The following is a 27824-nucleotide window of genomic DNA, read 5'->3' as shown; positions in this document are numbered from 1 at the left end:
CTGGTGTACATATAGATCCACGTGGATCTATATGTACACCAGGAGAGTTCATTTAACACTGGGGATTTTGCTTGGACCTTCCAACAGGACAATGATCCCAAGCTACCTCAAATTCCACCAAGGCTTGGTTGCAGAAGAAGTCCCGAAAGATTCTACAGTGGCCATCATAGTCACCTGACTTAAACCCCATAGAATACATCTGGTGGGATTAGAAGGCGGCGGTTGCAGCACGCAAACCCAAGAATATTACTGAACTGGAGGCCATTGCTCATGAGGAATGGGTTAAGATTCCTCAGAAACGCTGCCAGAAGCTTGTGTCTGGTTATACATCTTGTTTGCAGCAGGTCATAACAGCAAAAGGGTGCTCTACTAAGTACTGAAAATGCTTGCCATGAAGGGGTTGAATAATTTTGATACTGCAGAAATCATTAAAAGTTGCATTTTTAGTTGAATTTGGGGAAACCACTTGACATATTTGTGTTGAGCCATTTCAATTACTTTTAACTTATTGATTGTCTTTTTTGACAAATGTTGCCAATAAACCTGATTTTCAATCAGGGTTGAATAATTTTTATTACAACTGGATGCCAAAAAGGTTCTTTAAAATTAAGAGAAATGTCCTAAATGATAGCATTATACTACTTTCATGTTTAACAGGTTATTTCAATTGTTTACAAGCTGTTTAATTCATAAAATTGAAATTCTGTATATGAATGGCTTGGCTGAACCGTTGTAAGGTTCTATATAGAACCTTCTCTTGTACGCGTGTAGAACTACTAACTCAATTTAGTTGAACAAAGATGCAAAATTGGAAGAGTGAAGGCTCTATTTAAGGAATTAAAAGATGTGTTTCACTGCTAAATGACTAGGCAGGTAAAATATTACATATTCCAAATATTATTCTCAAAAATAAGAGGCATTCTGGAATATATGTTAGTCTTACAAGTTAAAAGAGTTAAATGTATGCCTCATATCCATTGTTAAAAAAATTGTTTAAGACTTAAAACTCAGAAAGCTTCAAAGATTTCTGAGAAATGTGATTATTAAAAACCACAGAGGGCTGTAGATTCCATGTTTCCTGTCTTTCCTGAGCTGTAACGCCAAAGGATGATTATAGCAGAAGACCGTACATAAAACAGTATTTCTTATAGCATTAAACTAATTAAAGCACTGCACTTATGCCCAATTAAGTGCCAAACATTTAATTCATATCAGCATAGAACATCATATGCACACATACATTCAATATAGAAAATGACTTGACAAGAACTTGATTGTAAAAACATTTTGCCTGGAGACCTCACTGTGAAAACATTCACAGCAAGCAAACATACAGGCTCTTTATTCTAGTCACAACATGTTTATTTGTATTTACACATTTATACAGTCAAATCCATACAAACACACAAAAGGAGACATCCGGTTAGCTAAATAAATACTGTAAACGTGTTGAGGGACACAAATCACCAGAACACTGCAGCTCTGTTACTTGGTTTGAATTTAAGTGAATACAAACAGTGTCGCGATGCATTTGCGATTATCAGCTAAGGGCTAAAATGCACAAAACGTATTAGCCCGATAAATAATCATATTGTAACAGTGATGCTTGTTTTGTCAGTTATTTTCTGAAATGGAGTGTTACATTAATGCTTTTCCCCCCCCATCAAACAACTTTCCCTCCACTTATGACTGTCATTAGCCACAATTGGCTGGAAGAACTGAACTTGGGAGGGTAGATTCAATCAACAACTCTCTGAAAGTCCAACATGTACAAGCATGTCAGTTGACTGGGAACTTCTAGATGCGCCAAGTTCCTCACATTCTCCTGCTGGAGCTGTTCTCACATTATGGGAAGATGATTGAGAAATCATATGCTGTGCAACGGCTTCATTCCTCTTGCACTATAAAACTTATATCAACGTCAGTTCAGCTCCATGTTAACTCTCTTGGTATGAGAGTCCTCGAGTTTCTTTTTGGCATAAGACAGTGACGTTGGTTGAAGATGAATATTGTCACCGACTGATGTCGCGGTTTCCCTCCCAGCTCTTTCCGGCATTCTGGTCAGCGCTGTTGACGGTGCTCTGAAAGAAAGGATGCCTCAGGGCTGCAGCGAGAGAAAGACGCTTCGTCGGCTCATACTCCAGCATGGCCTCGATCAGATCGAACAGCTGGTGATGCTCTTCAGCTTCAGATAGAACATATCTCTGAGAGGGAGAAAGAGGAAGGGAGGATGAAGATGATTGTAAGTACATTAACATATGACCACCCATATTTACATAAACATTCAAAAATAAATGTATCCACTATATTCATTTTGCATGCACAAAATATGAAGCCTATAAAACAGTGTTGCTTACCCGTAAAGGTTTGCAGTTTTCTCTGACGTATCTTCCCGCTGAAGAGTTCTCGTCCCAGTCCAGGCGCCCACGATAGAAGTATTTCTGTTTCCTGTACGGTGAAGAAATGATAATTTCACTTGCACAACCTGCTGCGCATACAAGCATGAGTGACATGGAAACTATTCAAAGACTTAAGAAAATCCCAGTTAAGAGTGTTAAAAACTTACCTAGTCTTACGAATCATACGGGAAGGAACAGGGCCCAAAATTCTCTCCATCATGGCTAAATGCTCCCGGTTATCATGAGTCTGAGAGTCAGATTTAAAAAAACGTTTTTTTTATTAATAAAATTAGAATTGATGAACATTACTTGGTTGATGATAAACATTAGACACTTTAGCAACATGTTTTTGCCGAGTTTTTACAAAGCAGGTCAACATATGTTCCTATACAGTGAGCTGTGTGTGCATGGGAAAGAGAGAGCATTAGTGAGCACATCTGAGGTCAAAGGGTAAACAGCAGGTGTTTGGCTACAGTGTGCGTGCATGGACACCTGTGACCCTTTGGTCAGATTCTACCTGATCTTAAGCTGCTTAATGAAGACATACAAAAACAAGAGTGGCTGTGTAGACCTGCTGTCGAAAAGTAGCGGAGATAGACTTTGTACCTGGAAGAGAGTAAAGCCGAGGTAGTACTCGAAGAGGATACAGCCTATACTCCACACGTCACACGGCTGACTCCAGCCTAATTCTGCAAGGCAAAACAATTTGGTACACTATTTTTAGCAATAGTCAACTAGTGATGACATCATGTTACTGCATCATAACCTTGCAGGACAATGTACAGTATCAGTCAGAAGCATGTGTGCAAATCGTTTAGGTCAGTGGTTCTCAAACAAGGGGCCTCATTAAACTTTTAAGGGGGCCTCAAGATTACTTAAAATTATTTAACAATTGCCACAAGCATCAAATTCAAAGCACTGGCTCCGCACCCCAATACCTAAACTCACTACTTCAGACTTCTGTCTGAAGAGACTTCCTAATACATTTAAAAATCTTACAAACCCCAAACCTTTGAACAGTAGTGCACGTATAAATAACAGTACCCGTTTACTCTTTAATATTAACAGCAAAGCAACGTGCAGGATATTTCATAACAGATTAAGGTTGGGTATCAGCTTTCATGGCAACCAATCTTAGGTTGGACGATTCCCTGCAGTCCGCTGAATGAAGTCACTGACTAATTAAATCCCTTTTGGTGGAAAAGAAGCTAATCTGCTGTTGCTGCAGCGATTAACCCATTCTAGTCCTGTGCCTTCACTGGTCTCGCTCAAGTTCAAATTCAGGATAATGTGTACTGCTTAAAATACATGCTGTTTGGTCAGTCATAAACGAGGCATGATTGTCCTTACCTAGAATAACTTCAGGTGCTCTGTAATGCCTGGTAGAAACGATGGTGCTGTGGTGCTCGTGGTCAAATGTAGCGCTGCCGAAATCCACCACCCTCACTGCTGTGCTCTTCACAGTACGCTCGTCTCGCTTCTGCCTCAGAGAGAAGAGGGTTAATTAATATGCATTTCCTTTAATGGCCCACTAATGGGGTTTTCAATAGCTGACGCTGATATGTTAACATACACACAAAAAATATTGGTTAGGTTAAAAGCGAATGACAAACTCTTCATTACCTTCTCCACATTGTATGTGATTGTGAAGTCCGAGTTGACAAAGAGAATGTTCTCTGGTTTCAGATCTGTGTGGGTCAGTTTGTTTTCATGCAAATCTGCAGAGGAGGAGAAACAGAGCACAATACTATGAACTGCAGAACTGGCCATTTAATTCAAGGCAAATGGAGTCCAACCATAGTTTGTGAAAAACCACTGATCCTAACTTGAATGTCTACTTACATTTGACAGCCAAGCAGACCTGGAAAGCCATATCACGCACTTGGCTGATGGAGTATGGCAGGTAATTGTTTTCTTTGAGAAAATCAAAAGTACTGAGAGCCAAGAGCTCAAAACTGATACACATATGGCCATGATAGTCGAACCAGTCAAACATCTGCACACACAAACTAAGGAATTGAGAAAGAGAAAAGTAGACAGGTTAAAAAGTGTAATTTTGTAAGCGAGTGATCCAAATTGTCTTTGGTCTATTTTAAGATGAATTTGCACAGATACTTCATACACAATTCCTCAAATTGTGCAAATTTTGTAAAGATTCTCTTGTCAACTCACTTCTTATTCTCAGGATCCTTTTCATTGATTCTTTCCAGGACGTTGATCTCCAGCCGGGCGGCCTCTTTGTATTTTTCCACATTTTTGATGATTTTCAGAGCAACATGTGCTCCACCCCTTAACCAAGCAAAAGAGCATTAGTTTAAACATTGCAAAGTTCTCTTATCTTATCTGTCAGATAGCTCTCTAACTGCATACATGTTTTCAACCCTGCAATCAAAGGAATTAACTATATTGATGGGTCTATCCACGTTAGTAAGCACAGCCATTTTAACCTTGAATGTGCAAGGCTTCCGGTGTCAGCCGCACGAAAACAGTCCGTTATGCTGCTTGATACTGCAAACTGGTATTCATATTATTTCAACTGATCATAATCAAATGGTTTGTAGAGCAAATAGTTTTACCATTTACTGCACTTTATTATTCCTAATCTGAAGTCACAAGAAATAGCTTACTTCTGCATTGAAAAATAAGATGGATAATATTTAGATTTCTTGTCTGTTGTAGGGAGCAAACCAGAATAACTGATAAATTGCACAAACGCTGATTATAGATCAACACAAGCCATAGACCACTGGTGAGAGCTGGGGTGGTCCTTATTTCGCTGAATATGTCAGGGTTCCTTTATATTGTCCAATTTTAAAAATGTCATACTTTTCTAGACTCAAATTTCCAAGACCATATTTACCATAAATGGTTCAAACGGCATTATTTTCAGCTTTATATTTGGTATATAGTAGCAAAGTCCTTTTAGGCAAGTCATGCCACTCGGCCGCCATCTTGGCAACGCCTCCGGGCAGCTATTTCGGACTAACAAGACCAGGCTCCTATCTAAATGAATGGGCAGAGAGTCAGAACTGCACATTCACTGGTCACCGGGACATAAAAACTGCATGTATAGAAACAGCAGTAAAATATGATAAAGATCGCTGAAAAAGTTTGATGACTTTGCCCCAAAATAAGGTTTAAAACGCCTTTTTCCCCACAGGTTATACTTTACTACGCATGTGCAAGGGTTCTCTCCCTCTCTGACGTGCGCGCGCTACACGGTTTGAAGCACAGTATGGGTGCTTCTCAATATCCCTCCTCGTCTCCTCGCTCCTCTGTCCTCCATCCTATGACCCGGAAACCAATCAAGCACAGCCATCTTGAAGGATATCTCAATTCTCTAATTGCACCGCGAGGAGTCGAGGAACGAGGAGTGAGGAGGCTTTCAGAGGAGTCATGAGCGAGGATACACAGGTGTATCCTATGCGGAACTGTTCCATTGACTAAACGTGACGCACGTATACATTCTCCTCCCCCTTCACATCGGTCACAATCTTTTTAAATTATAGTTTACCTATGCAGTTTATATAAACCACACATCTCACATATTTCAACAGGGTATCTTGCTTTATTATTATTCATTATGAATTTCTTAAATAAACAAACTTCAACAACATAAGGGCAGATGCTTTGAGCGCTGCTGATGACGCTGTGAAGTGACGCTCGAATGATCAAGTATTCCAATGTATAAAAAAAGCTTTCATTCGACGCCTCCATCTCCATTTTCTTTCCTTGCGTCCTTCCCTCACAACCTACAGGGGGAGTAGCTGAGGCGCTAGGAAAGGAAGCGAGGAAAGGAAACGAGGATGCACAAATAAGAAATGAGAAGCACCCTATGTGTGAGCTCTCGCTCGCTCGCTATAGATTCTGGGAGATTTGAACTAATTTGCATGCATCAGGGAGCCGCTATAAATATGCGGTAGACACTTGGGATGTCTGATATTTACACAACGCACACATACACTGCATATCAAATCTGCCGCCTTTTCAAACAGTAACGTATTTTCCACTGTCGCAAACCTCAACTGTGCGCATGCGTCAGTGGAACCAGACGATAGGCTTAAATGTTTCCTGGCTTGACTGTTAAAGGCAGACGATTGGCTTTCCAGTGGGAGGGGCGGGACATGTTCATACAACCGCCATCTTTGGCGTTACGGGTTTTCCCTATATAGTTGTATTGAGGATTGAGTAAGTGGCATGTCTCTATAAATAGTCTCAGATAGTAGTCATCTGTAAATATTTTGACTTTCTCAGGGATTTTTTCATTGATTTTTTCTAAGTGGCAAAATACAGAGCACCTAAAATAATAAAAATATACAGACTTTTGCAATTGCATGCACACAAGAAATGTTTTTTTGTGCCCTTGAGAAACTATTCACATGCGCACTGAAAATTTGTGTGCTTACACAATACAATTTCTAATTTTATATATACTATAAGCTATTTCCTTTCTGCGTCACTGCCATCTTACTATGAAAAAAATAAGAGCATGGATGCACATGAATTACTTGATCTATTTGCTCAAAATTTGACTTTCCTTAGGGTAGTGACTCTAATAATCAAGGCCTAATGTCCAATTTAAGGCATTCTCTGTGGCGGCGGAGAAACCATGACGTAAAATGGGCTGATGGCACAATATGGCTGTGCGCATTGTCCTATTTGCCAAGTTCAAGGGTCTATAAAATATAGTACTATAATTTTTTTTTTAAAGTGTTCAAAAAATCCATATTTCAAGGCCTTAGGTCTGCTTTAACGCATACTCTGTGGCGGCCGAGAAACCACAAAGCGAAATGGGCTGATGGCACAATAGGTGGCTCAGTGTGCATTGTCCTATCACACTTATAACCTGCATTTTTATTCAGTCGTGTTTGAACTTCACTAAAGAATCACTAAACATCTGCCATAATAAAAAAATTCTCATTAAATAATTCTTAATTTTCTATCATGGAAAACTAAAAGGGGCAAATGTCTGGAAATGCCCATATTCTTTCTTCAAAATGCCTTTCTATTTTTCCGTACTTTTCCAAAACGGCATATAGGAACCAAGATGTTTTCTTACAGGACGCATAAACCTATAAGCCCTTGGCTTTTCTTACTGTCTGGAATAATCACACAGTGCATTTTTACCTACCAGAGCAGATATTTTTCAGCCCAACAACTAGACAGACAAAGAAACACATTTTGTTTGAAGTTCACACTATGTTGGTTTTGCAATATAGCAGCTGATTGGTCGCCAAGCGACGAGGCTCACCTGCGATGATCAATACATTGCATCACCCTCCCGAAGGTGCCCTCGCCCAAAGTGCTGACAATCTCATCTAAGAGACAAATAGAGGGAAAAAAACGTAGAGAAAAGGGGAGGGGGAGATGTAAAGAGCTTAATTAGACAGCGCATTTAAAGAGAAAATCCTAAACAAGATTCCTAGAATCACATTTTTAATCTTAACTGTGACTATCTATTCAGGTTAACCAAAAAAAATACGGCAAGCATCACTACGCACACTCTCGATGAAAGTAATAAAGCATGTTTTTTCAACAACAAAAATAGTCTGCATTTGTTTAAAAAAGAAAAAACGCAAAGAAACAGACTTTGCGTAGGTCCGACGCAGAAGGACCCCTAATAAATAGATACGTTTAACTGAGGGATTTTAAAACAACGGTACTGCTTTAAGCTAATTCGAAAACTAAAACGACTATTTACTATAAAAAAATAACATGCATACTAATACCTATGGAAATAGTGCATGTCACAGCAATCAAATCTTTAAATCGAAATGATTGACAGCATACGATGTAGGGGTAAGTGTGAATCTTGATGTAGCCAAATGCTTCAACAAGACCAGAATAATATGGGACTAGGAAAAAAAAAAGAAGCTAAATCTGGGAACCTGGCAGTCAAGAATTAAAAAGGATCATAATACTTCTACACAGCAATACAAACACCCCATCCCCACTGAAAAGAATAAAAAAAGGAGATACTAAAGACATGTTCGACATGCCTTCCCCCTTGCCTGTTCTGGCAAAAGGGGAGAACATTCTATGACAGCATCATCATCACCACCAATCATGTTCATGATCATGACTTCCTGCCCTCCCCTGTGTGTGTGCTGGTACTGATAGGGAGAAAGGTTACGATATAGGAGTAGAGGAGTAGTAGTAGTGGCAGTGTGTACATCTCTCTTGCAGGACGTCGCCACTCCGACAGATCAGGTGACCCTCCTCGTCGTCCCTCACACACAGTGCCCGTGTCCCGCTGTCACTCCGCTGCTTCGGCCCCGGCCAGGGTCACAGGTCAGAGATCACGCCACAACCGCAGAGGGAAGAGGGGAGGTGGGCGGAGCGGGGAGAGTGGAGGGGGGCAGCCGTAGCCACGGCGACGAAGATGAGCAGTGTTGCAGTTGTTGTAGGTAGGTTTGGTGGTCATGGGGCGAATCGTATGACACCACGTGAGGAGATATATATAACGATAGGGATATAGTGCAAGGGATCAAGTCAAAGATAACATTTTACCCCTCCCTTCTTGCTTGCTTTCAAACTCCCCCTCATCCCTCTGCCTAGCAACCCTGACAAAAAGTCACAAAAAAGCAACCTACATCAACATTTACTCATAGAAGAGCACATGAGTGAAGGCATTGCTAATTCACAACATGACAAAAGAGACAGGTTGCTCGACTGGGAGACTGGAAATAAAATTAAAAAGAGCTGAAGTTATGGAGCAACTTTATATGTTTCATAAAAAACAGTGTGAGTTATATAGGCGTGTAGATAGAGCAAGATAAAGAATGGATGAGATTTATGAGATATTACAGAGGCTTTCCCAACAAACACATTTACTACTTAATGTTTACATTAATGACTACTGTATTGAGTCTCACTATAATGTTACAGTTGGGCCAATTCGATTATAAACACTGAAAGCCAAGACTTAGGCTATCACTATTAAAAAGACAAAATGTCAACAAAAAGAACATAAAACAAAAGAGTTCATACTTACCAAATCCTGGGGCTGTGGAAAAGAAAAGCATTATGGAGAAAGAGAGACAGGAGCGTGTAGAGGTAGAGGTAGAGAGAGAAGAAGGGATTTGGGGGTGGGAAAGAGCAGGCTCGGGTATTGAAGTACTCACCGAGGAGGATGGGCTATAGGACCTGGTTCTACGCCGCCTTCGTTTGTGCTTACGCCTGCTGCCTTTCCTCCGGTACGAGTCCTCGCGGTCCCGATCACGGCCCCGTCGGTAGTCGTAGCTGGGCGAGGTGTCGCGGGAGAAGTAGTTGCTCGGCGTCCCGTGTTCCCTGTCCCGTTCCCGGCTGTGGTCCAGGCGCCGATGGCTCTCGCCGTAGTGTCTGTCGTATGGCCTGCGGTCTGAAGAACGGTTGTCGTAGCTGGGAAGAAGACGAGCGCGTTATACCATACAATCACTAACAGAAATAATGATTCTTATAAAGTTAGAATCTCTTACTTCCTGGTATTGAATAAATATTCATTAAAATATTATAATAAAACATTAAAGCTGACACTCCAAATATCATTAAAGGTTTAAACATTTAAGTGCCCCTATTTTTTGAAAATTGCCTTTGATGCAGTGTGTAATATAGCTGTTTGTGAAGGTAAAAGATCTGCAAAGCTTTAAAGATCAGTGCATGACAAATGAAGTTTTTGTCTTCTAAAAGAAAGAATCGATTCTGAACTGCTGAAGCAAGTGAGTCGTCAGCAATTCCAGTCTTCCTGTTACATACCAATGTAACACATTTGTGCAGATGTTTATTATGCATTATAACAAGAAAATAACAACATATTTGCAGCAATGTATAGATAGGCTAACCAACTAGCTAAAGTTATTTTAATTCCCATTTCTTTTGTAGCGTGACGACAAGGCAGTCAATTATTAATCATCTCTATTAACTAAAATCTGTGCGGTAAATACCAAAGATACCATATAGCTACATTTTACCATGGTACTGAGATCCTATATGCGTGATTTTAACTGGCCATCATGATCTAAATGTACGCTACTATGGAGGACCAATGGTTATTTTTAATAAAACTCAAAAGTCAGAATATTTAAATTTTACCATATAAAAATGAGGTTGTTACAATTTCTACAGATGTTACTGTTTTTGTTAATGAGCATAAATTTACATTAGCATCCCAACTCAAGCTATCACTACCGTCAACTCAAGCTACTGTCAAATATGCATTTCTCAGAGACAAAACATGTAATATTAATATTGCAGCCTGCACTGCAAACTGTGCTGAAGATATGTGCCATCAAAGTCAGGCAACACAAACCGGGTTTCATGATTTGAAACAATATCACCTATTAAAACCCCTGAACACCTATTTTTTCTATTGAGAAATGTGTTTTGTTGACGAAAAAAGACTGGAAAAGTGTAAAGAATTCAAAAACATTTGTTTGTGATGTTCTGACAATAAAAAGTAGTTTAAAACCACACTAAACAGCCTGGTCACGAAAGTGCAGACTTGAAGGAAGACCGCGAGTGTATAGGGTGCCATTTCAGACAGAGTCTATATATTGACATTTATAAAAGGAAATATTAAATATTACTATTATTATATATTTCACAGAATTTATTTTGTTGCAATTTCAGTACTACACAACGATCAGACCTCCTGGATCGGGCATAGCCGGCCTCCTGCCTGTGTCCTCTCCCTCTCCTCTCACGGTCACTGCTGGAGGAGAATGTCGGTGAGCGTCGATGACGAGGTTTTCTCCCTCGCTCTCGGTCTCTGTCCCGATAACGATCTTGGTAGCTGCTGTGGCTGGCCCTCTCCGAGGACGGGTACCGTCTGGAGTGCGGCATCTGCTCAAGATATAACATAACATTTATTAAGATAAAAAAGAAAGTAAAATGTAAGTGCTTTACTAATCTTGTGATTTTGGGAGTCAACTGACAAGTCAAATGACTGTCCATATGTTGGCAGTTTAGAGAGGCTAGTCTAGAATTGGTGTTAAAACATTTAGAGAACAGACAAACAATTATTTTAAAACATTAAGGCGGCTGATTTAAATTTTAATTGATAAAACATTGCCACATTATTTTCTTTTATATGGTTGTTGACACACATGTTGATACTGTCATACAGTAATGAACACTAACGACCAATAAGGTCTGCATTGAAAACACAAAAATATATACATTTAAATATTGTACATCAAGGATAACATACAGGGCTGGGTTTTTTTTATATTTATCCTAGTATTTTGCATAAAACCTATTATGGAAAAAATCACATGAGGCTTTAGAAAATTAATTAAGCAAAGAAATAATAATTAAATTAATTTTTTTCGAGGGAATTTATAATCTGGAAAAAAGTAAACTGACATTTGAATACATTCTTAGAGAAATTCGTCGAGAGTTATTCGAGCCAATGTCTATATTTAGCAGAGAAGCCGCAGACCAAGGTTTAACAAACAACATATAAGGAAAATACGCATTTACTCGAAATAAACTATATTATAAGGATAAATGTGATCAGAAGTGTATAATGCATGATAACAATAAAAACGACATATTTGCACCAACGTATAACGTTAGATAGGCTAACCAACTAGCTAAAGTTATTTTAATTCCCATTTCTTTTGTAGCGTAACGGTAAGGAAGACAATTAATAATTGTCTCTAATGTTAAACTAAAATTCGTGCGGTAAGGTCGATACATGACATGGTGTTGTAACTTTTGAAAACGGAAGATAAATATTGTTGTTGTTTTTTCTAGCCGACTAGCAGCTAGCTTCTTTGGCTTCTTTACGCGTCGACGGCCATTTTGAGATCTTCTTATCTTCAACTAACCATTTCTCAAATACTCGTTCTTGTTCTTTTCGGCTGAGATAGGGGCAAAAAGTGGCAGCCAGTAATATTATGTTTTGTACTCACCGTTTTAGCAGCCAACCCTGTGCGTTTATCCCAAAGAAAATCCGTGTTGACGCTTCGGATAAATTTTCTCACTCAAGACCAAATAAACATTGTAGAAAAAAAACCTACTTCCGGTCCCTCCTCCAAAAGCTTCTTGTTTATATACAAATTGTCTCTGTTTATACCACGCGCGCGGGCCATTTGCACATTCAATATGAGCATAGCGCTATTTGTTCCCTAATTATAACCCCCCAAAAATGTGCCATGTTACCCAAAGTTTATTTACCCAAACATAGTTACTACAATAGCCACTAGTGTCTTCACAAAAAAAATATATGTATTTATATACAGAAGGAATCTACGGTACGAGTAAAGCAGTAGTTAACTTTTTTTTTAATAAAAATAGCGAGTTATCTTAAAGGTTTACCGATAGATTTACTTTATACTTGCTCATTTTAATGGTATTGTTCATATTCAGCTTTATTTTCCAAAGCATACTTGCATATTTGACTGAAAAAAAAAACATACAAGACAAATTTACAATTAAAGTAGTTTTTGATACTTGCAAATTTTATTTACACACAAATACATGACTATTCACATTTTTTGAAGTTAAAAACAATAAAAAAACAAACAAAGCACACTTTAATATATTGTATTACACTTTTCATATTCAATGGGTCACATTTATGGAATACTTTTCCGGAACAGTGACACACCTACATTTCTGACATGTTAATGAAAGTCAACAACACAATGAAAGCTTTAGTGTTTTATGTTGAAAGGGGCGGATCAGAGCAGTCTTCCAGTGCACCGCAGTGAGCCACAGCAGCAGAGCAGAACCTTCCCCTCCACACTGCCCACCTCATAGTTATAATCCCACGTCAACTCCGTACCTGCCTTGATGCGCCTGATAAAGACAGAAGAAAGGAAAAAACGCATACAAACACATTCAGAATCTTGTCTACAAGGCCATTAAAATACAGCTAAGGGACTGTTCACACAGAATGCGTTTTACCATTCCACTGCTTTACTTTTTCCTAGTTTACGGATGCGTTGCGCACGAGCCTTGCGTCTTTTGCAGCGTCTCACACAGAATGCATTTTTCCACTCCACTGTGCAACGTTTTCATTGGTTTTTTTTTATCTCAACATTTTGCAACGTGACAGCGTTTGTTTGTTTGTTAACTTTATTGTCCTTTTTCAGGAAATTTGTCTTGGGCTCAAAGCTACATTAATACACCACATACATACAGCAAATGGATGCGTTAATACACAGTATACATATAACAAATGCACACACAGAAACTAAAGACCTACATTACTGCATCTTGCTATTTAACATGTTAATTGATAGAGGAATAAAGGATTTTTTATAACGGTTACTCTTACACAATGGTACTTTGAGTGTTCTAAAAACACATCTGAAGACCTTGCGTTTTTTATGTTCCACTTCCATGCGTCTTGTGTTTTTAACTGCAAAAATGCACTCTGTGTGACAGAGTCCTTCACGGGTCCTGTTTGGTAAACCCAGAGTACTTAACAGAACAGAATACATGAACAGAACAGAACAGCCGAACCATTATCCGAAAGCAGCAGCACTAATTTAATTATTTACCCGACCCATATTAAATAAAGACTGCGACCCGAACCTGCATTAAATCTAATACATCAGATGGACAAATTATTTATTTGCTCATGTAACAAGAAATAATGTGAGTGAGTGTGTGTGTGTTTGTGAACCAACATTATGCTTTCTCAGTTGATGCATTTATGAAAAAAGACATTCAGCATCCATGTGCATCCATCATGTAAACAAAACAAAACAAAACAAAACTTATGCCTACATCATGTGAACAATCTGCCCATTCAGGCTATTTTCAACAAATGTGCATAAATCACACCATTGGCTATAGTTGGCGATAATTTGTCTGTCCATTTTGAGTGCGATATGTGTCAAAATCAATCAAAACCCACAGCCAGTCAGAACAGCGTGTGGGTGGGCTCTCGCGGCAAGTGCACCAGAGAGTAATCTTGATTGCACTCGCAAGAGAATGGATAAGTATGCTACATAATCAAATTCACAAATATTTCACCAAAACATTATTAAAGGTGTATTGTGTAATATTTCTGAGGATCTATTGACAGAAATGCTTTCTGTGGTGTATAAAGACCTTGCATAAAGAACCGTTATGTTTTTATAACTTTAGAATGAGACATTTATATCTCCATAAGCACGGGCGCCCCCTTCTATGGAGGTCGACATATTGTGTCGTCATGTTTCTACCGTAGCCGGCAGCGAACAAACAGCCCTACAGAGCGCGTTTCGTCACTACCTTGAAAAAGTTTTCAGTGGTGTATAAAGACTTTACTTAATTAACTGTTATATTTGTATTACCTTAGAACGAGCAGTTTCTATCTACATACACCGCGGGTCCCCTTACATTAAAATGCGCAGACATGTTTCTACGGTGGACCCTAAACGGACAAACGCGTTTCGTTACTATGTTACTCTTCCTGCAAGGAAGCAAGCTTAGTTCAGTGAATAAAACAGACACAATGAAGAACAAGTAACAATAATATTCGCAAATAACATATAGTTTTACTGAATAATTAAGTAAACATAATTGCTTAATTTATCCTTGTAAAGAAACCTCATTGCTGAACTGGCTACTCTCTGCTGTCTCAGACGATGACATATTTTCCTGTTGGCCACCGTAACTTTTGTTGGTTGCAATTCGTAACCTCACCACTAGATGCCGCTAAAAATGACATACTGCACCTTTAAAAATACATAGGCTACTGAATTACTAAAACATTCTTTGTCAAAGAATACACTTGTTTGTTCACATTTTAACATTTGTTTAATTTCGAGATCTGAGGTGAATTATGCACTGTTGCTTTTACAGCTACAAAGCTGGGCTTTGAGTACTAAATGATATTCAAAGTCAGATTACACGCTTTTAACATTAAATAAAGCACATAAACAGTACCTGAGATTATCATTGCCCCACTTTGTGTTTTTTGTTCCAGCTGCGATTTCTAAAATAGAATCGTCCAGCTGGTTAGGACAAAAACTCTGATTAACATGGAAAAGATACCTTTTATCGCGTCGCGTGTAGTTAGGTGACAGTGTTAGAGGTCTCCATAAAATAAAAGAACATATAGCCAAATATGAGCTATTACTGTCATTTCTTATCAGAATATTTTCGAGGATTCACTCTGCATCTAAATGCGGTCGTTTCTCCTGAAACTGAAAGATAAAACTTTTATTCAAATTGCGAATAGATTTTATACAGAAAGCAACCAAAGATGACAGGAACTCTTAATGACTGAAGCTGTCAATCACGCAAACGCTGTACTCAATTGCTGCAAATCGCATTTTAATTAGAAACCTTTGTTGTTCTTCAGACTACAGAGCGTGAAAACAAATAAGCACGGGACAGTTTGAAAGCAGCTGCCTATCAGAGGGCACCAAATTGTGTCGAAACAGTTTTGGCTATAGGACCCACAGTCTGCCCGTGCCAACACCACAAATGACAACGTAAATATTCCACCGGTTACATCGAATATTAGCGGTTCACCTATCCGTCCCCGCGTGCAGGACTCTGTTCCCTGACACGGCATTCTAAAAACACAACACTCAAGTCAAAAGTTGAACATTTAAAAAAATGCATCTCTAGACATGCTAGGTGGACGTTACATGTTCTGTGTGAACCAGCCCTGAGGGACCAATCCACTGCACTGCTTTTCCATGCAAGCATGCACTAGACGGATGTGTTTGACTCTTTGAAGTTAAAAGATCAAGTTTAAAAAAGAAAACGAGCCTCTTTTTCAGTTCACTGACCTGCGTCTTACGTTTTTAACTGCAAAAACATCCATCTAGCGTTTTTGAAATTGAAAATTTGTGCAGTTGAATAGAAAACACACACTGTGTGAATGGCCCCTAAGAATTTAGTTAATTTATGACCATGAATTAGGAAACACTAATGAAATCCATAGTCAGAGTTCCCAATCAAAATCTGTGTAAAAATCACTCATTTTGAAGTATATCAACACAATTCAATAAATAATCATGCTATAAAAAAACTGACTTGCTGGCAAAGAATCCCACCCATGGGAACCGGAGGTCATGAGTATCCACGAAGACGTTCTGGACAAACAAATTTGGACTGCAGCTATGCTGTTGAGAAAGGCAGGATTAACGGTAAAACAAAAATCTGAAAGTGCATAATTTTTTTACAAATTCGTACTATTGTTGGCACATTTACAATGACAAAAGGTTCAGGTTTAGCTTACATTGATGTAGCGGCCGAGGTTTCCCTCTTGTCTCGCGTCAATAATGTAACAGGTCTCCTCGCCATTGAACAGTCTGCGGGTGTTGTTTGCAGACAGAGCTGTCTTCGTTTTCTCCTTTTGTGTGTCAGTGGTTTCTAATGGTTTCACTCTTCTCTGGGAGGACTTTATGGCAAAGCAACGCTTTGGACCTGAGGTCTCTTGACCTAGAAACACAAATTATAGACTCAGCAAATTCAATGAAACGCTAATTTTTCATCAAAGCATAAAATGATGAAAAATGATACTGACCGTCCTCTCTTATTTGTTTGGTCACTTTCTTCTGAGCATCTTTAGATGCTTCATGTGGCTTATGGGATAGTAGTGTCGCGCCTAATGACTCACAGACTGAACAGGTAGAAAGGACAGACCAAGAAAAACATCAGACAAGTTTGCTACATAATAGAGGTTACATAAAAAAAAGTTGCTAGATTTCAACCTATACACCTTATTGTCCATGGCTGCATCCTAATTTGCATGCTATGCATCCAAAACTGGATTTAGGATTAGTCTGTTTTATATCAAAGATAAAGCAACTACACAAGCATTTAAATGTTGTCGAACATAAAGTAATCATAAAAGTATAGGGGAAAATCCAAGGGAATACATGAGCTTATAAAATGTACAACTTGAATGCAACTTGAATTGGAGAAAAGTATCTGTCGAATGCATAAATGAAAATTATATGTAAGTTTTAAAGGGTTAGTTCACCCAAAAATGAAAATTAAGTCATTAATTACTCATCCCCATGTTGTACCAACCCCGTAAGACCTTCGTTCATCTTCGGAACACAAATTAAGATATTTTTGATTAAATCTGAGAGGTGGATCACTGCTACATAGGCTGCCTAAGGGAATGAAACTTGACGGCCCAGAAAGTCATTAAAGAACATGTTTAAATATTCCATGTGCCTACAGTGGCTCAACTATAAGTGTATCAAGCGATTCCTTGTGGGCCTGAGACGAGAGTTCAAGAGATTTCCACGACGCATGCGCGAGAACTGAACAAGAAGTATTAGAAGAAGAACGTCCTCTTCTCAGTTATCGCGCATGCGTCGTGGAAATCTCTTGAACTCTCGTCTCAGGCCCACAAGGAATCGCTTGATACACTTATAGTTGAGCCACTGTAGGCACATGGAATATTTAAACATGTTCTTTAATGACTTTCTGGGCCGTCAAGTTTCATTCCCTTAGGCAGCCTATGTAGCAGTGATCCACCTCTCAGATTTAATCAAAAATATCTTCATTTGTTCAAGTTATACAAAATGGGATTATTAAAGTCACGATTTTCTCTCCATCTAACTAGGATTATTATTGTTAACTAAACCAATATATTATTGAAATAATATAAAATGAAACAAAAATATTAGATGAAAAACATAACCTAAACGAAAATTAGAAAACTTTAGGTAAAAAAATAAGATAACTAACTAAAAAGTTCAAGCACTAAAATGTATTAAACAGGAAATAAATAAAACTAAAAAGTAACTAAAATACTTAAAATATAAATCAAACCTAAATTGGCAAAAAAAATTGCTAAACATTTAAATGAAAACTGAACCTATAAAAATAAAGGCTAATTTAAAATATTAATAAAAACAAAAACATAATATAATTATAATAAACGAAGCAATTCCAATAGGGTCTTCTCACCATCGGTGCTCGGGCCCTAAATAACACTCACATCACACTGCATCTTACCTTCCATGTCCTCTTGATCTGTGACCAGCTCCATAGGTTCTTCTCTTTCTATGAAAAAGATGAAAACATTCTCAGTTACACATACAAGTAAAACGACACACATCTGCTAGGTTATATGGTGAATATTTACACACAACACACCTTCGCTACTGCTAGAGTCTTCTTGGTAGAGAGTATTTTTCCACAACGGCCCTGTTTTCATGGTTATGGTCTTCTTGTTGCTTTCGACCTCTGTGTCCGAGCAGTACGCCTCGCTCTCATAACCCTCTTTCAGTTTCTCCACCCCCTCAATGAAGTCAAGGTTGGCCAAATAGTCATTGCCAGACACTGTCTCATCTTCATTCACTTTGTCTTCGTTCACTATTTTACCTATGAGGTGATAGAAGGAGGTGGTAAGGAAGTGATTGTTTGGATCTAAAAGGTTTTCGGTACAAGTGCATGATTGGTTACCAGTGAAAACGCAGACGAATGTGCCCTTGGCCACATCATCTCTGCAGCGGATGCCCCATCCCTTGTGCTGTGTCATGAAGAGCTCCAGCCGCAGCTGCAGACCGTGCTGAACCAGCCTGTTGCTGCACATTCTCGGGTCACAGCGGCACAGAGGGTTACACTCGTACACCCTACAGAGATGGAATGAGAGTTAGAGAAGAGTGAGGGTGTTTGAAAACATAAATGTAATGTCATTTTCAGTGTTGGATTGTCATGCATTACATATAAACAGGAGTTACGTAATCAGACAACTTTTTTCAAGTGATGAGTAAAGTAGCCCATTACCTTTTACCATTTACTTTTTTCAAATAAGCAATACAAGTTACGTTGTTTTCCCATGTGTTGACTGACACCTCTGTTCCCATGTTGAGAGAAATCGGGAATAAACGCAGAGGTTTTTTTGTGTGCTGTGTGAACATGAGGTTATTGTGGTTCTAGACTAAATGTGAGCAGGCATTTACTCGTACAAAAACAGATTCACTATTCCTCAAAATGAATAAAAACAGTGAAATGCAAACTCAGAATATTACACTAACCTACAATAATTAAATATGTTAACACTAATATATTTAATGTACTATTATCCAATGTCTTTGCTGGTGACCTTTGATGATTAAACCATACTAAAAGACTTAAGATAAACATCACATCTGTTTAATTTCTTTGTTTTTATTGTAGGCTTAGTATTGAACTTCTACTGCGACCTATTCTTCTGCAATCCAGCAGAAGGCGTATTCATTTCACTTTTGGTGTGAAAGATTATACATTTTGTTTATTTATTATTAAAAATCAAATAGGCAAGTCTAAAAAGTAACAAAAATAACGTAACTTTCCATTAAATGTAACTACGTAACATGTTTAATTACTTTTTTTAGGGAGCCATAAAAATATTAGGCAGCACAACTTTCCAACATAATACTTCTTGAGCAGCAAATCAGCATATTAGAATAATTTCTGAAGGATCATGTGACACTGAAGACTGGAAAAATGATGCTGAAAATTCAGCTTTGCCATCACAGGAAAAAGTACATTGCATTTTATAATATATTATTAAAATAGAAAACCGTTACTTTAAATTGTAATAATATTGCACAATAGTGACCCTGGATCACAAAACCAGTCTTAAGTAGCACGGGTATATTTGTGGGAATAGCCAACAATACATTGTATGTGTCAAAATTATAAATATTTATTTTATGCCAAAAATCATTAGGATATTAAGTAAAGATCATGTTCCATGAAGATATTTTGTAAATTTCCTACCGTAAATGTATAAAACATTTATTTTTGTGAGTGAATGCAGCACAATCGTGAACATAAACGGAAAACTTTAAAGGCGATTTTCTCAATGTTTCGATTTTTTTGCACCCTCAGATTCCAGATTTCCAAATATTGTATCTCGGCCAAATATTGTCCTATCCTAACAAACCATACATCAATGGAAAGCTTATTTATTCAGCTTTCATGTGATGTTATGCACTGATCTGGAGCAGATCATGATTATGTTTTTTTTTTTTTTCAATAAAATGGACACCGTAACAATGATGCAATACATCTGATTTTAGTGAGGCAGTTCCGTTGTAATCAAACAAGAATCAGACAGAGGTTGTGTCTTACCCTGTTGGCAAGCTTGTTGGCAACCTCTTATGTGTGTATCCAGCACTAACATCTACTGGACCGCCACTGCATAAGGACGTGGCCCCAATGGTCAGCTGGTGGCATGCACACTTTGACCTGTCACACATACAAATAAAATGTGTTTAATAATATCATCCATAGATTAAAATTCAAGCCAATTTATGTAGTCAAGTACCTGTCCCGACAGCCGTCTGTGCAGTCACAGCCGATCAAGAAGTCCAAGCTTGTATTGACGGAAACACCTGGAGCTGGAATTCTGTCTTTTGTGTAAGTGACATTAGGAGCAAGAGTATTGTCCACTTCATTAATACAGGGCACCGGCAACACCTCCCTACCCACTGAGATGTCCGGCAGGTAGAGGTGAGGCTGGCCGGTTGATGTGGAAGGGGGTCGGGCGCGATTCACAAGCACAAATGGGTCCATACAGAACATTTCCAGGAAGAGGAAGTCACAACGCGTTTCAATCAAGTATTCTTGCACTTCCTGCATGTCACACAGGCTCCGCCCACACGGAGAACGATAGAAAATGTGGAAAAACAACTAAAGAGAGCAAAGAGACATTACGATAATAAAATCAATGCGCAGCTGCTATACAGAGAAACAGCTCCTTTCAAAAGTTTGGGGTCAGTAAGATTTTTAAAATAATTAATACTTTTATTAAACAAGGATGCATTAAATTGATCAAACGAGATAGTAAAGTCATTTATAATGTTACAAAACATTTCTAATTCAAATTTTTAAACTTTTTAACTCTTTTTGAACTTTCTATTCATTAAAGAATTCTGGGAAAAGTATCATGGTTTTCACAAAATATCAAGCAGCACAACTTTTCCAACATTGATTATTATTTTTCATGAAAATGTTTCTTGAGCCGCAAATCAGAATGATTTCTGAAGGATCGTGTTACACTAAAGACTTGAGTAATGGCTGCTGAAAATTATTGTATTTTAAAATTATATTTTAAAATATTTTACAATAGAAAACAGTTATTTTGAGTTAAAAAAGTATTTCACAATATTCCTATATATATATATATATATTTTTTTTTTTTCCTTTTATTTTTTTTTTTAATACAGCCTTGCTCAACATAAGACACTTCTTTCAAAAGCATTAAAACAATCTTACCGGCCCAAACTTATGAATGGTAGCATACATTCAATGTAGTTGAATGATTTTATAGAATGCCAAATGGATCAACTTCCTCAAACACCACCCACCTTTCCATCGATGCGCCTCCGAGCAGTCATTCGCCGAAACTTAAAAAGCAATGGGATGAGAAGCGGATTTTGACCATGATGCATGTCGACCTGAGATGGTCTTACCCCATCCAGACATGCTGGACAACAGCGATGATACAAGTACATGGACTTGTACTGGTCTTGCTCTGAGACGTACTCCCCTTCCTCAGAAAGATACTCTTCTTCCTCATCAGGGGCGGGTCGTTTTGCACTTCTGGAAATGTAGTGTGAGGTGGTTGGTGGTTAGTATTCCATACCATCCCATATTTAACTAGTACAAGCCCATTACTCACCTTAAATGTGAGGTACTGATTGCCATAGCAGATTTCGCTGTTCGCATACTACCCTTCGACACACCGACAGCTTGTAAGATGGGCGAGAGCCTTGACAACTTCTGGAGGATGACCTTCGGCTGGAAAGCTGCCGACATGATATTTTGAGGGGAGATAGATGGTATTTTGGTGACTGTGGTATCAGATTGTCGGGTCACGCGTGCGGGAGTGTCAGTTGCTGAGGTAACAGTCGTTGAAGTAACTGTCGGTGAAGCCTCTTTTGTCGAGGAGGACGTTTTGTTGTGCTGAGGCACGGCATTTCCTGCTAAACAAGAAACAGAATTGGAGATAAATACTAATACAATAAAATAATACATAATAAAAATGTATAAAGTAAACCATTTTCGCAAAAGAATACAACTATAAAGAATCAGAACAATATGTAGATATCTTTTCTGGGCTGGCATGATAAAATGTATATGTAAACAAATGTTTGAAAATAAAATATTAAGTCTAAGTATTTATGTATTTGATGTCACCATATTGTAGACAAAAATCAGAATGGCTGTCTTAAAATAGTTAAAACGTTCTGAGACAAATGAGTGTCAGAAACAAAGTTGAGCAGCGCTACTTTGTGTACAGGGGTAACCACTGTATTTGCTTTTCTCCATAAGCTTCACCTACTGACAGAGTGAATCTGTATTTTCAGCCAGCCTGTCTGTCGTTCGTGTTCAGACCAAAGCAAAACCGGACCAAGTTTTTATACGCCATACTCTATTGTAAAATTGAACCGGTTGTTGGAAAAGAAAATCGAACTCAGATTATAATGTATGTAGAATTAGTCACTGTTTTTTTTTAAGTGCCCAAGATAACAATACCATGCACGATAATTATTGCAATATATACTATATTGCTGAATGCACAGGTCTAGTCGTAAATGTGCATCCAAGAGACAGGAAAAGTGAAAGAATACCAAACACAAAAAAGCTACCGGGTTTATCAGGTTGTTGAGTTTTCTGTTGAGGTGATTGTTGTGTTCTCTGTGGAATGGTTTGTTGTGGTTTGTCTTTAGCAAGACGGTTCTTGATATTTACAATGTGCTCCAACTTGTCTGAGCCTTTATAAATCCACTCTTTTTGCTTGTCTTTCTGAAAAAATAACAACAACAACACATTTATCAGCATCAAAATCCAGCATAAAAGGTCAGAATCTCCTTAAATCTGTCTCTGGGGCTTGTCAAGTGAGTTTAGAATATAAAATATGCAGTAACATTCTCATGAAGTACCCACTGACTTTCATGTACCTTTATATAAGGGCACTAAATTATAAGATTCAAGTGAAAGGTTAGAATCATGTTCACAGAATAAAACTAGTAGACCACAATGGACTCAGTTTCACCTTGTAGCAGATCTGGATCAGGCTGCCATCCAACTGAAGTACCGTGCAGGCCTCAAACTTGCCATTTCGCACCGCCTTGGTGTCTTGCCCTATGCGAAGCACCACAGCAATGGGGTTGGGAAAGACACGAATATATTCCTTCACCTGTGCCCGACATGTCTCATTCTCTATGTCCCTCCACACCTTTTTCGCTGCAAAGAAAAATTCACTTTTAGAAGTCAAGCGTTTTCAGGGGATTTATAAAAACTAAGACTGAAATGGAGAATGAAAGAGAATCTCTTACATTGTTTGCAGACAACATGAAAGTCTGGCAGTGCCAGATACGCTGTCTGGCCATCATCATAAAACACCAAGAACCTGACAGAAACATTTATTAAAATTGTATAAAATATTAATTTTTTTTGAGAAGCAAATACTCTCTACATGTATACTGCAGTCATAAATTCACCTCATGCGATTCTTGCGCTCAGGAAGCTCAACCAGCACGCCAGCATTAAACAAGGTCTTTCCTTTATCATTTATGTAGCTTGCCACGACACGACAGCCAACAAACAAATCCTTGAGCACAGGACGAGTTGCAGGGGCCACAAGATGAGCAGACAGCAGAATCTGTTTACCATGTTTAAACTCCACCTTATATTTGATGCCTTTCTCTAAAAAAAAAAAAAAAAAAAAGATGAGACAGGTCAGATGATATCATAACCAATGATTACCACAATGAATAAGAAAAAATGCTTGCTTAGTACAAAAACAAAACCAAAACAGAATATATCATTCTTACCCAACGTTTGGACTTCTTGTACTGTTCCTTTACACCACAAGTCGGGTTTCCTTCTCCCCAAAACTTCCGTGCTGACCTTGAGTTTTATCTCTGGAATTTTATGTCCTTTAGAAAACCCAGAGGAATCATTTGATGAATGCTTGGAACCTAAGAAAAACAGTGACAGAGGAAAAATACTGTTACTGACTGGATGGATGGATGGGAGCGTTGACGAAAACCATGTTATTTTATACACACTTATTTTTATTTTTGACTGGACATTCAACCCCACAATGTTCTAAACATATTAACCATGTTATAATGTCTTTTTTTTCATCTTTGCTGGATAAAGAATAAATATTTGGAAATATTTGAACTAAAATCTGTGATAGAAATCAATATGTAAGATTATTCATAACAGACTAGGTACATCTGTAACACAATATGCAATGCTTAAGTTAATATACCAAGTTCTAAACTGTATAAATAAAAAATAAAGCTTACTTTTTGCAGCTTTGGAAGGTTCCGCAGAAGCATCATTGCGGGAGGCATTATCAGTGTTTTTGGTCGATGCCTTGGGGGGGGATTCAGGGGGATCATCACTGGGTATAGGACTAGCAGGCGGCAGGTAGTCTGGGTCATCTGTGTCAGACGGTTCCTCAAAACTATCTGCGGGTGATGGTGCTCTTGTTGTTTCATTTTGCAGGCTGGAAGTGCTGGTGACGGACGTAGAGTTTTTTGATCTCAGATTGGTTGATGGACTTGTCTTGGGCACAGAAGTTTTAGCAGATTTGCTCCTTGTTGTTGGCTTTTCCGTCTTGTCAGTGGATTCCGAATCACAACTGGCAATATTCTCAGGTTCTTCTGAATTTCTCGGCAACGATGACACTTCAGGAGAAGTCTCTGTGGTTGATTCAGGCTCAGTCTGGTTTGTTTCAATGAAAGCTGTATCATCACTGGGAACAGTTTCAGGTTCTTCAGAATTGCAAGGCAACGGTGACACTTCAGGAGAAGTCGCTGAGGTCGACTCAGGCTCAGTCTGGTTCGTTTCAATTAATGCTGTATCATCACTGGCAAAAGTGTCCATTTGTTCCGTACTGTGTAAAGGCGAAGACACTTCTGAAGGGGTCACTGGTGTCACTTGTGGACCAGTCTCATTTGATGCTATGGATGCTGAATTATGACCGGCACTATCTTTTAATTGTTTTGAATCACCTGAAAGTGAAGGAATTTCAGGAGAAGTCATTGCTGATAATTTAAGCTCAGTTTTAATTGTTGCACTGCGATCTGAATTAAAACACTCGGACTGTTCTGAATCGCTTTCAAGCAAATGTATTTCAGGAGTTAATGCTTTCAGCTGAGGTTCAGTCTTCATTTCTGCAATGGATTCTGAATTATGACTGGAATGCATTGTGAATAGATTTGAATTGCTAGGAGGCGAAGACATTTCTGACTTTATGACTGTTAATTGAGGCTCAGATTTTATTTTTGCAATGGATCCAGAATTAGCACTGATAATAGTTTCTGGTTGTTTGCTTGGAATCAAAGACATTTCTGAAGGTGTCACTGGTGTCAATTGAGGTTCTGTCTTGATTAATTTCATGGATGTATAGTTTTGACTAGGAACGGTTTCGTGTTGTTTTGAAATGTTCATTTCACAAGCTGTTAATGCTGTCAGTTCAGGTTCAGTCTTAATTAGTCTAGAATCTGAATTATGCCCGGAAATAGATTTGATTTGTTCTGAACTGCTGAGAAGTGAGGACATTTCAGGTACTTTCAAAAGAGATTCGGTCTTAACTATTGCAATCGAGTTGTCCGTTAGTTTCAGTTTTGGTGTGACAGATTCAGAACGGCTGTTCTCGGGGGTCGAGGTCGATGAGGGTCTGTTGGTGAGGTCGGATGATGATGATGGTGGTGCAGTGCTAGCGGAGGTTTTGTTCACCATCTGGACTAAATCCTGAACGAGTCTGGATGACTTCTGAATGGCCATAGTCACCTTTTCAAGCTGAAAGAAAGAAAAATAATTCATAAAATGGAATAATCAGTGAAAAATGAATAAAAACAATGAAAAGAGCAAAATTAACAGAAGAAAAGACAATGAAAAATGATAAGCGCAAAATAATATCAGCATGTGTAAACCATTTTTTTAAGTTAACATCCTCACCATTGGTTCCAAGGTTTCTTTGGTGGCTGCAAAAGAAAAACCAAAGTCATGAGCCCAAAATGGTTTTAGTTTTTTAATTAAAATGCCATCATTTAAAAGTATTATTATTTCAAGCACTTTCCATTACAATGTTTGTCTCTTACCTCCCAGATCTATGACAACAAGATCATCATCATCATCATCTCCATTACAGACACTAATTTCCGGTCTATGCTCCTCATGATCATCTGCGATATGAATGACGTCCTGTGGTCCTCCTCCTCCTCCTTCCTCTTCTGAGTCCTCGTCTTGGTACTCCAATCCCAGCATTCCATAAAGACCCTTCATCACCGACTCACACTCAAGGACTGATCTGATATAAACACAGTCAAAGGGTCACCCAGACTTCAAGATATTGGCATTAGCCACTGAAAAACACAACTTACTCGCTGGCATTGCTGTACAGAAGGCGGGTGTAGGTTGAGTCTCTCTCCTTCAGCTTCACCCACTCCTCCACCTGTGTAAGCTGTTCACGTCTCTGCATCAGATGAGGGTTTCGGTCCACCTCTTCCTGGATCCAGCGCTGCAGGTCGTCCTTCGTCATCCTCAGGAGGTTCTCATCTCTTCCGCTACTCATGGCTTTGCTGTTGGAGCAATATAATGAAAAAGGTCAAACATTCTGTATTATTTTTGTACACTGTTTAACATATGACATTAGTGCTGCATGTTGTATTGTGATTTTGATAAATTTGGCAATAAAGCTATTTTCTCCTGCAGAAGTATTTGAACAATATGTGTAAGTTACACAATAAATGGCTTCCAGGAGACATCAGAACTCTTGTAAAGGCATATAATGAGAATCAGGGGATGCAAATGTCCATCACTCTTTATTGACAGTTTTAACAGCATGGTTGAAGATCAAGAACTACAAAGATAATATATACATAAACACAACTTCAATAACGTCCTTCCTTTTACATTCAGCAAATGTAAGGACTAATAAAACCAAATGTTGCTACTCTTTGGTATGGCAATATGCCCATTACATAAAGCAAGGTAATTTTATAAGGTGGAATACATACTGTCTAGTTTCTCCAACTTGCTGCCGCGGTATTTTGGAATCCTGAGGACACTTGATTATATGGCGTAAACTATTCCGTCGTTAATGCACAAAGTCTGCCACTGCTGCAAGGACGAGTCTTTATGGATATCCTACAGCCTCCGAAATTACATTAAACACTAAAAAGTGGGCAATAAAAGAACTAAAAACACATGGAAAGTAATAATATACCCAGTATGTCGTGTGCCTGTATGATAGCGGATGTAGAATCTGCAAGAGACATTCTGATTGGACCAGTGCACGTTGACGCGGGAGGATTAGCCACGCCCACAAACCTTCAATCACTTCAAACACAACGAAGACAAAAATATATTTAACGGAGGTAGTTAGACGTAATTTGTTGAGTGTGGTTGGTCTAAATGATAATTATTGTTGTTTAAAGCTGCATCGTGTGCTTTCTATCAAATGGCACTTATAGATGATCGTATGTTCGTCAAGTTCACTCATGGGTGCCGCATTGT

The 27824-nt window shown here is 38.5% G+C and overlaps 2 protein-coding genes across 4 annotated transcripts; both read right to left on the bottom strand.

Annotated features, from left to right (window-relative positions):
* Nucleotides 1-1270: 1270 nt before the first annotated feature.
* clk2a (CDC-like kinase 2a) lies at nucleotides 1271-12416 on the bottom strand. Of its 2 annotated transcripts, XM_077195229.1 has the most exons (13): nucleotides 12293-12416; nucleotides 11026-11219; nucleotides 9524-9779; nucleotides 8573-8663; nucleotides 7651-7717; nucleotides 4572-4688; nucleotides 4242-4408; nucleotides 4023-4117; nucleotides 3750-3879; nucleotides 3006-3088; nucleotides 2567-2646; nucleotides 2358-2448; nucleotides 1271-2204 (listed from the first exon to the last, which is right to left on the bottom strand). In XM_077195229.1, the coding sequence occupies exons 2-13, from the start codon at nucleotides 11217-11219 to the stop codon at nucleotides 2013-2015; spliced, it is 1563 nt and encodes a 520-aa protein (XP_077051344.1). In that variant the 5' UTR covers nucleotides 12293-12416; the 3' UTR covers nucleotides 1271-2012. The 2 variants fall into 2 exon arrangements, with proteins under 2 accessions (XP_077051344.1, XP_077051345.1); XM_077195230.1 differs by lacking the exon at nucleotides 8573-8663 and having other exon boundaries at nucleotides 12293-12412.
* Nucleotides 12417-12807: 391 nt separating this feature from the next.
* Nucleotides 12808-27593, bottom strand: setdb1a (SET domain bifurcated histone lysine methyltransferase 1a). Of its 2 annotated transcripts, none has more exons than XM_077195228.1 (21): nucleotides 27326-27593; nucleotides 26690-26887; nucleotides 26408-26616; nucleotides 26265-26290; nucleotides 24605-26105; nucleotides 24122-24268; nucleotides 23789-23993; nucleotides 23624-23697; nucleotides 23341-23531; nucleotides 22934-23090; nucleotides 21964-22264; nucleotides 21650-21884; nucleotides 20608-20972; nucleotides 20412-20528; nucleotides 18756-18925; nucleotides 18447-18674; nucleotides 18306-18353; nucleotides 16858-16953; nucleotides 16570-16772; nucleotides 16365-16453; nucleotides 12808-13181 (listed from the first exon to the last, which is right to left on the bottom strand). In XM_077195228.1, exons 2-21 carry the CDS (start codon nucleotides 26878-26880, stop codon nucleotides 13064-13066), a joined length of 4671 nt encoding a protein of 1556 aa, XP_077051343.1. In that variant the 5' UTR covers nucleotides 26881-26887; nucleotides 27326-27593; the 3' UTR covers nucleotides 12808-13063. The 2 variants fall into 2 exon arrangements, with proteins under 2 accessions (XP_077051343.1, XP_077051342.1); XM_077195227.1 differs by having other exon boundaries at nucleotides 21964-22267; nucleotides 27326-27586.
* Between the last annotated feature and the right edge of the window lie 231 nt (nucleotides 27594-27824).

Source organism: Siphateles boraxobius, unplaced genomic scaffold (genome assembly GCF_051911475.1).
Source record: "Siphateles boraxobius isolate OS27281-9 unplaced genomic scaffold, OSU_SipBor_1 33, whole genome shotgun sequence".
In the NCBI taxonomy this organism is placed as follows: Eukaryota; Metazoa; Chordata; class Actinopteri; order Cypriniformes; family Leuciscidae; genus Siphateles; species Siphateles boraxobius.
Note: the sequence above shows the minus strand (reverse complement) of the source record. Positions and strands in the feature narration are given on the sequence as shown.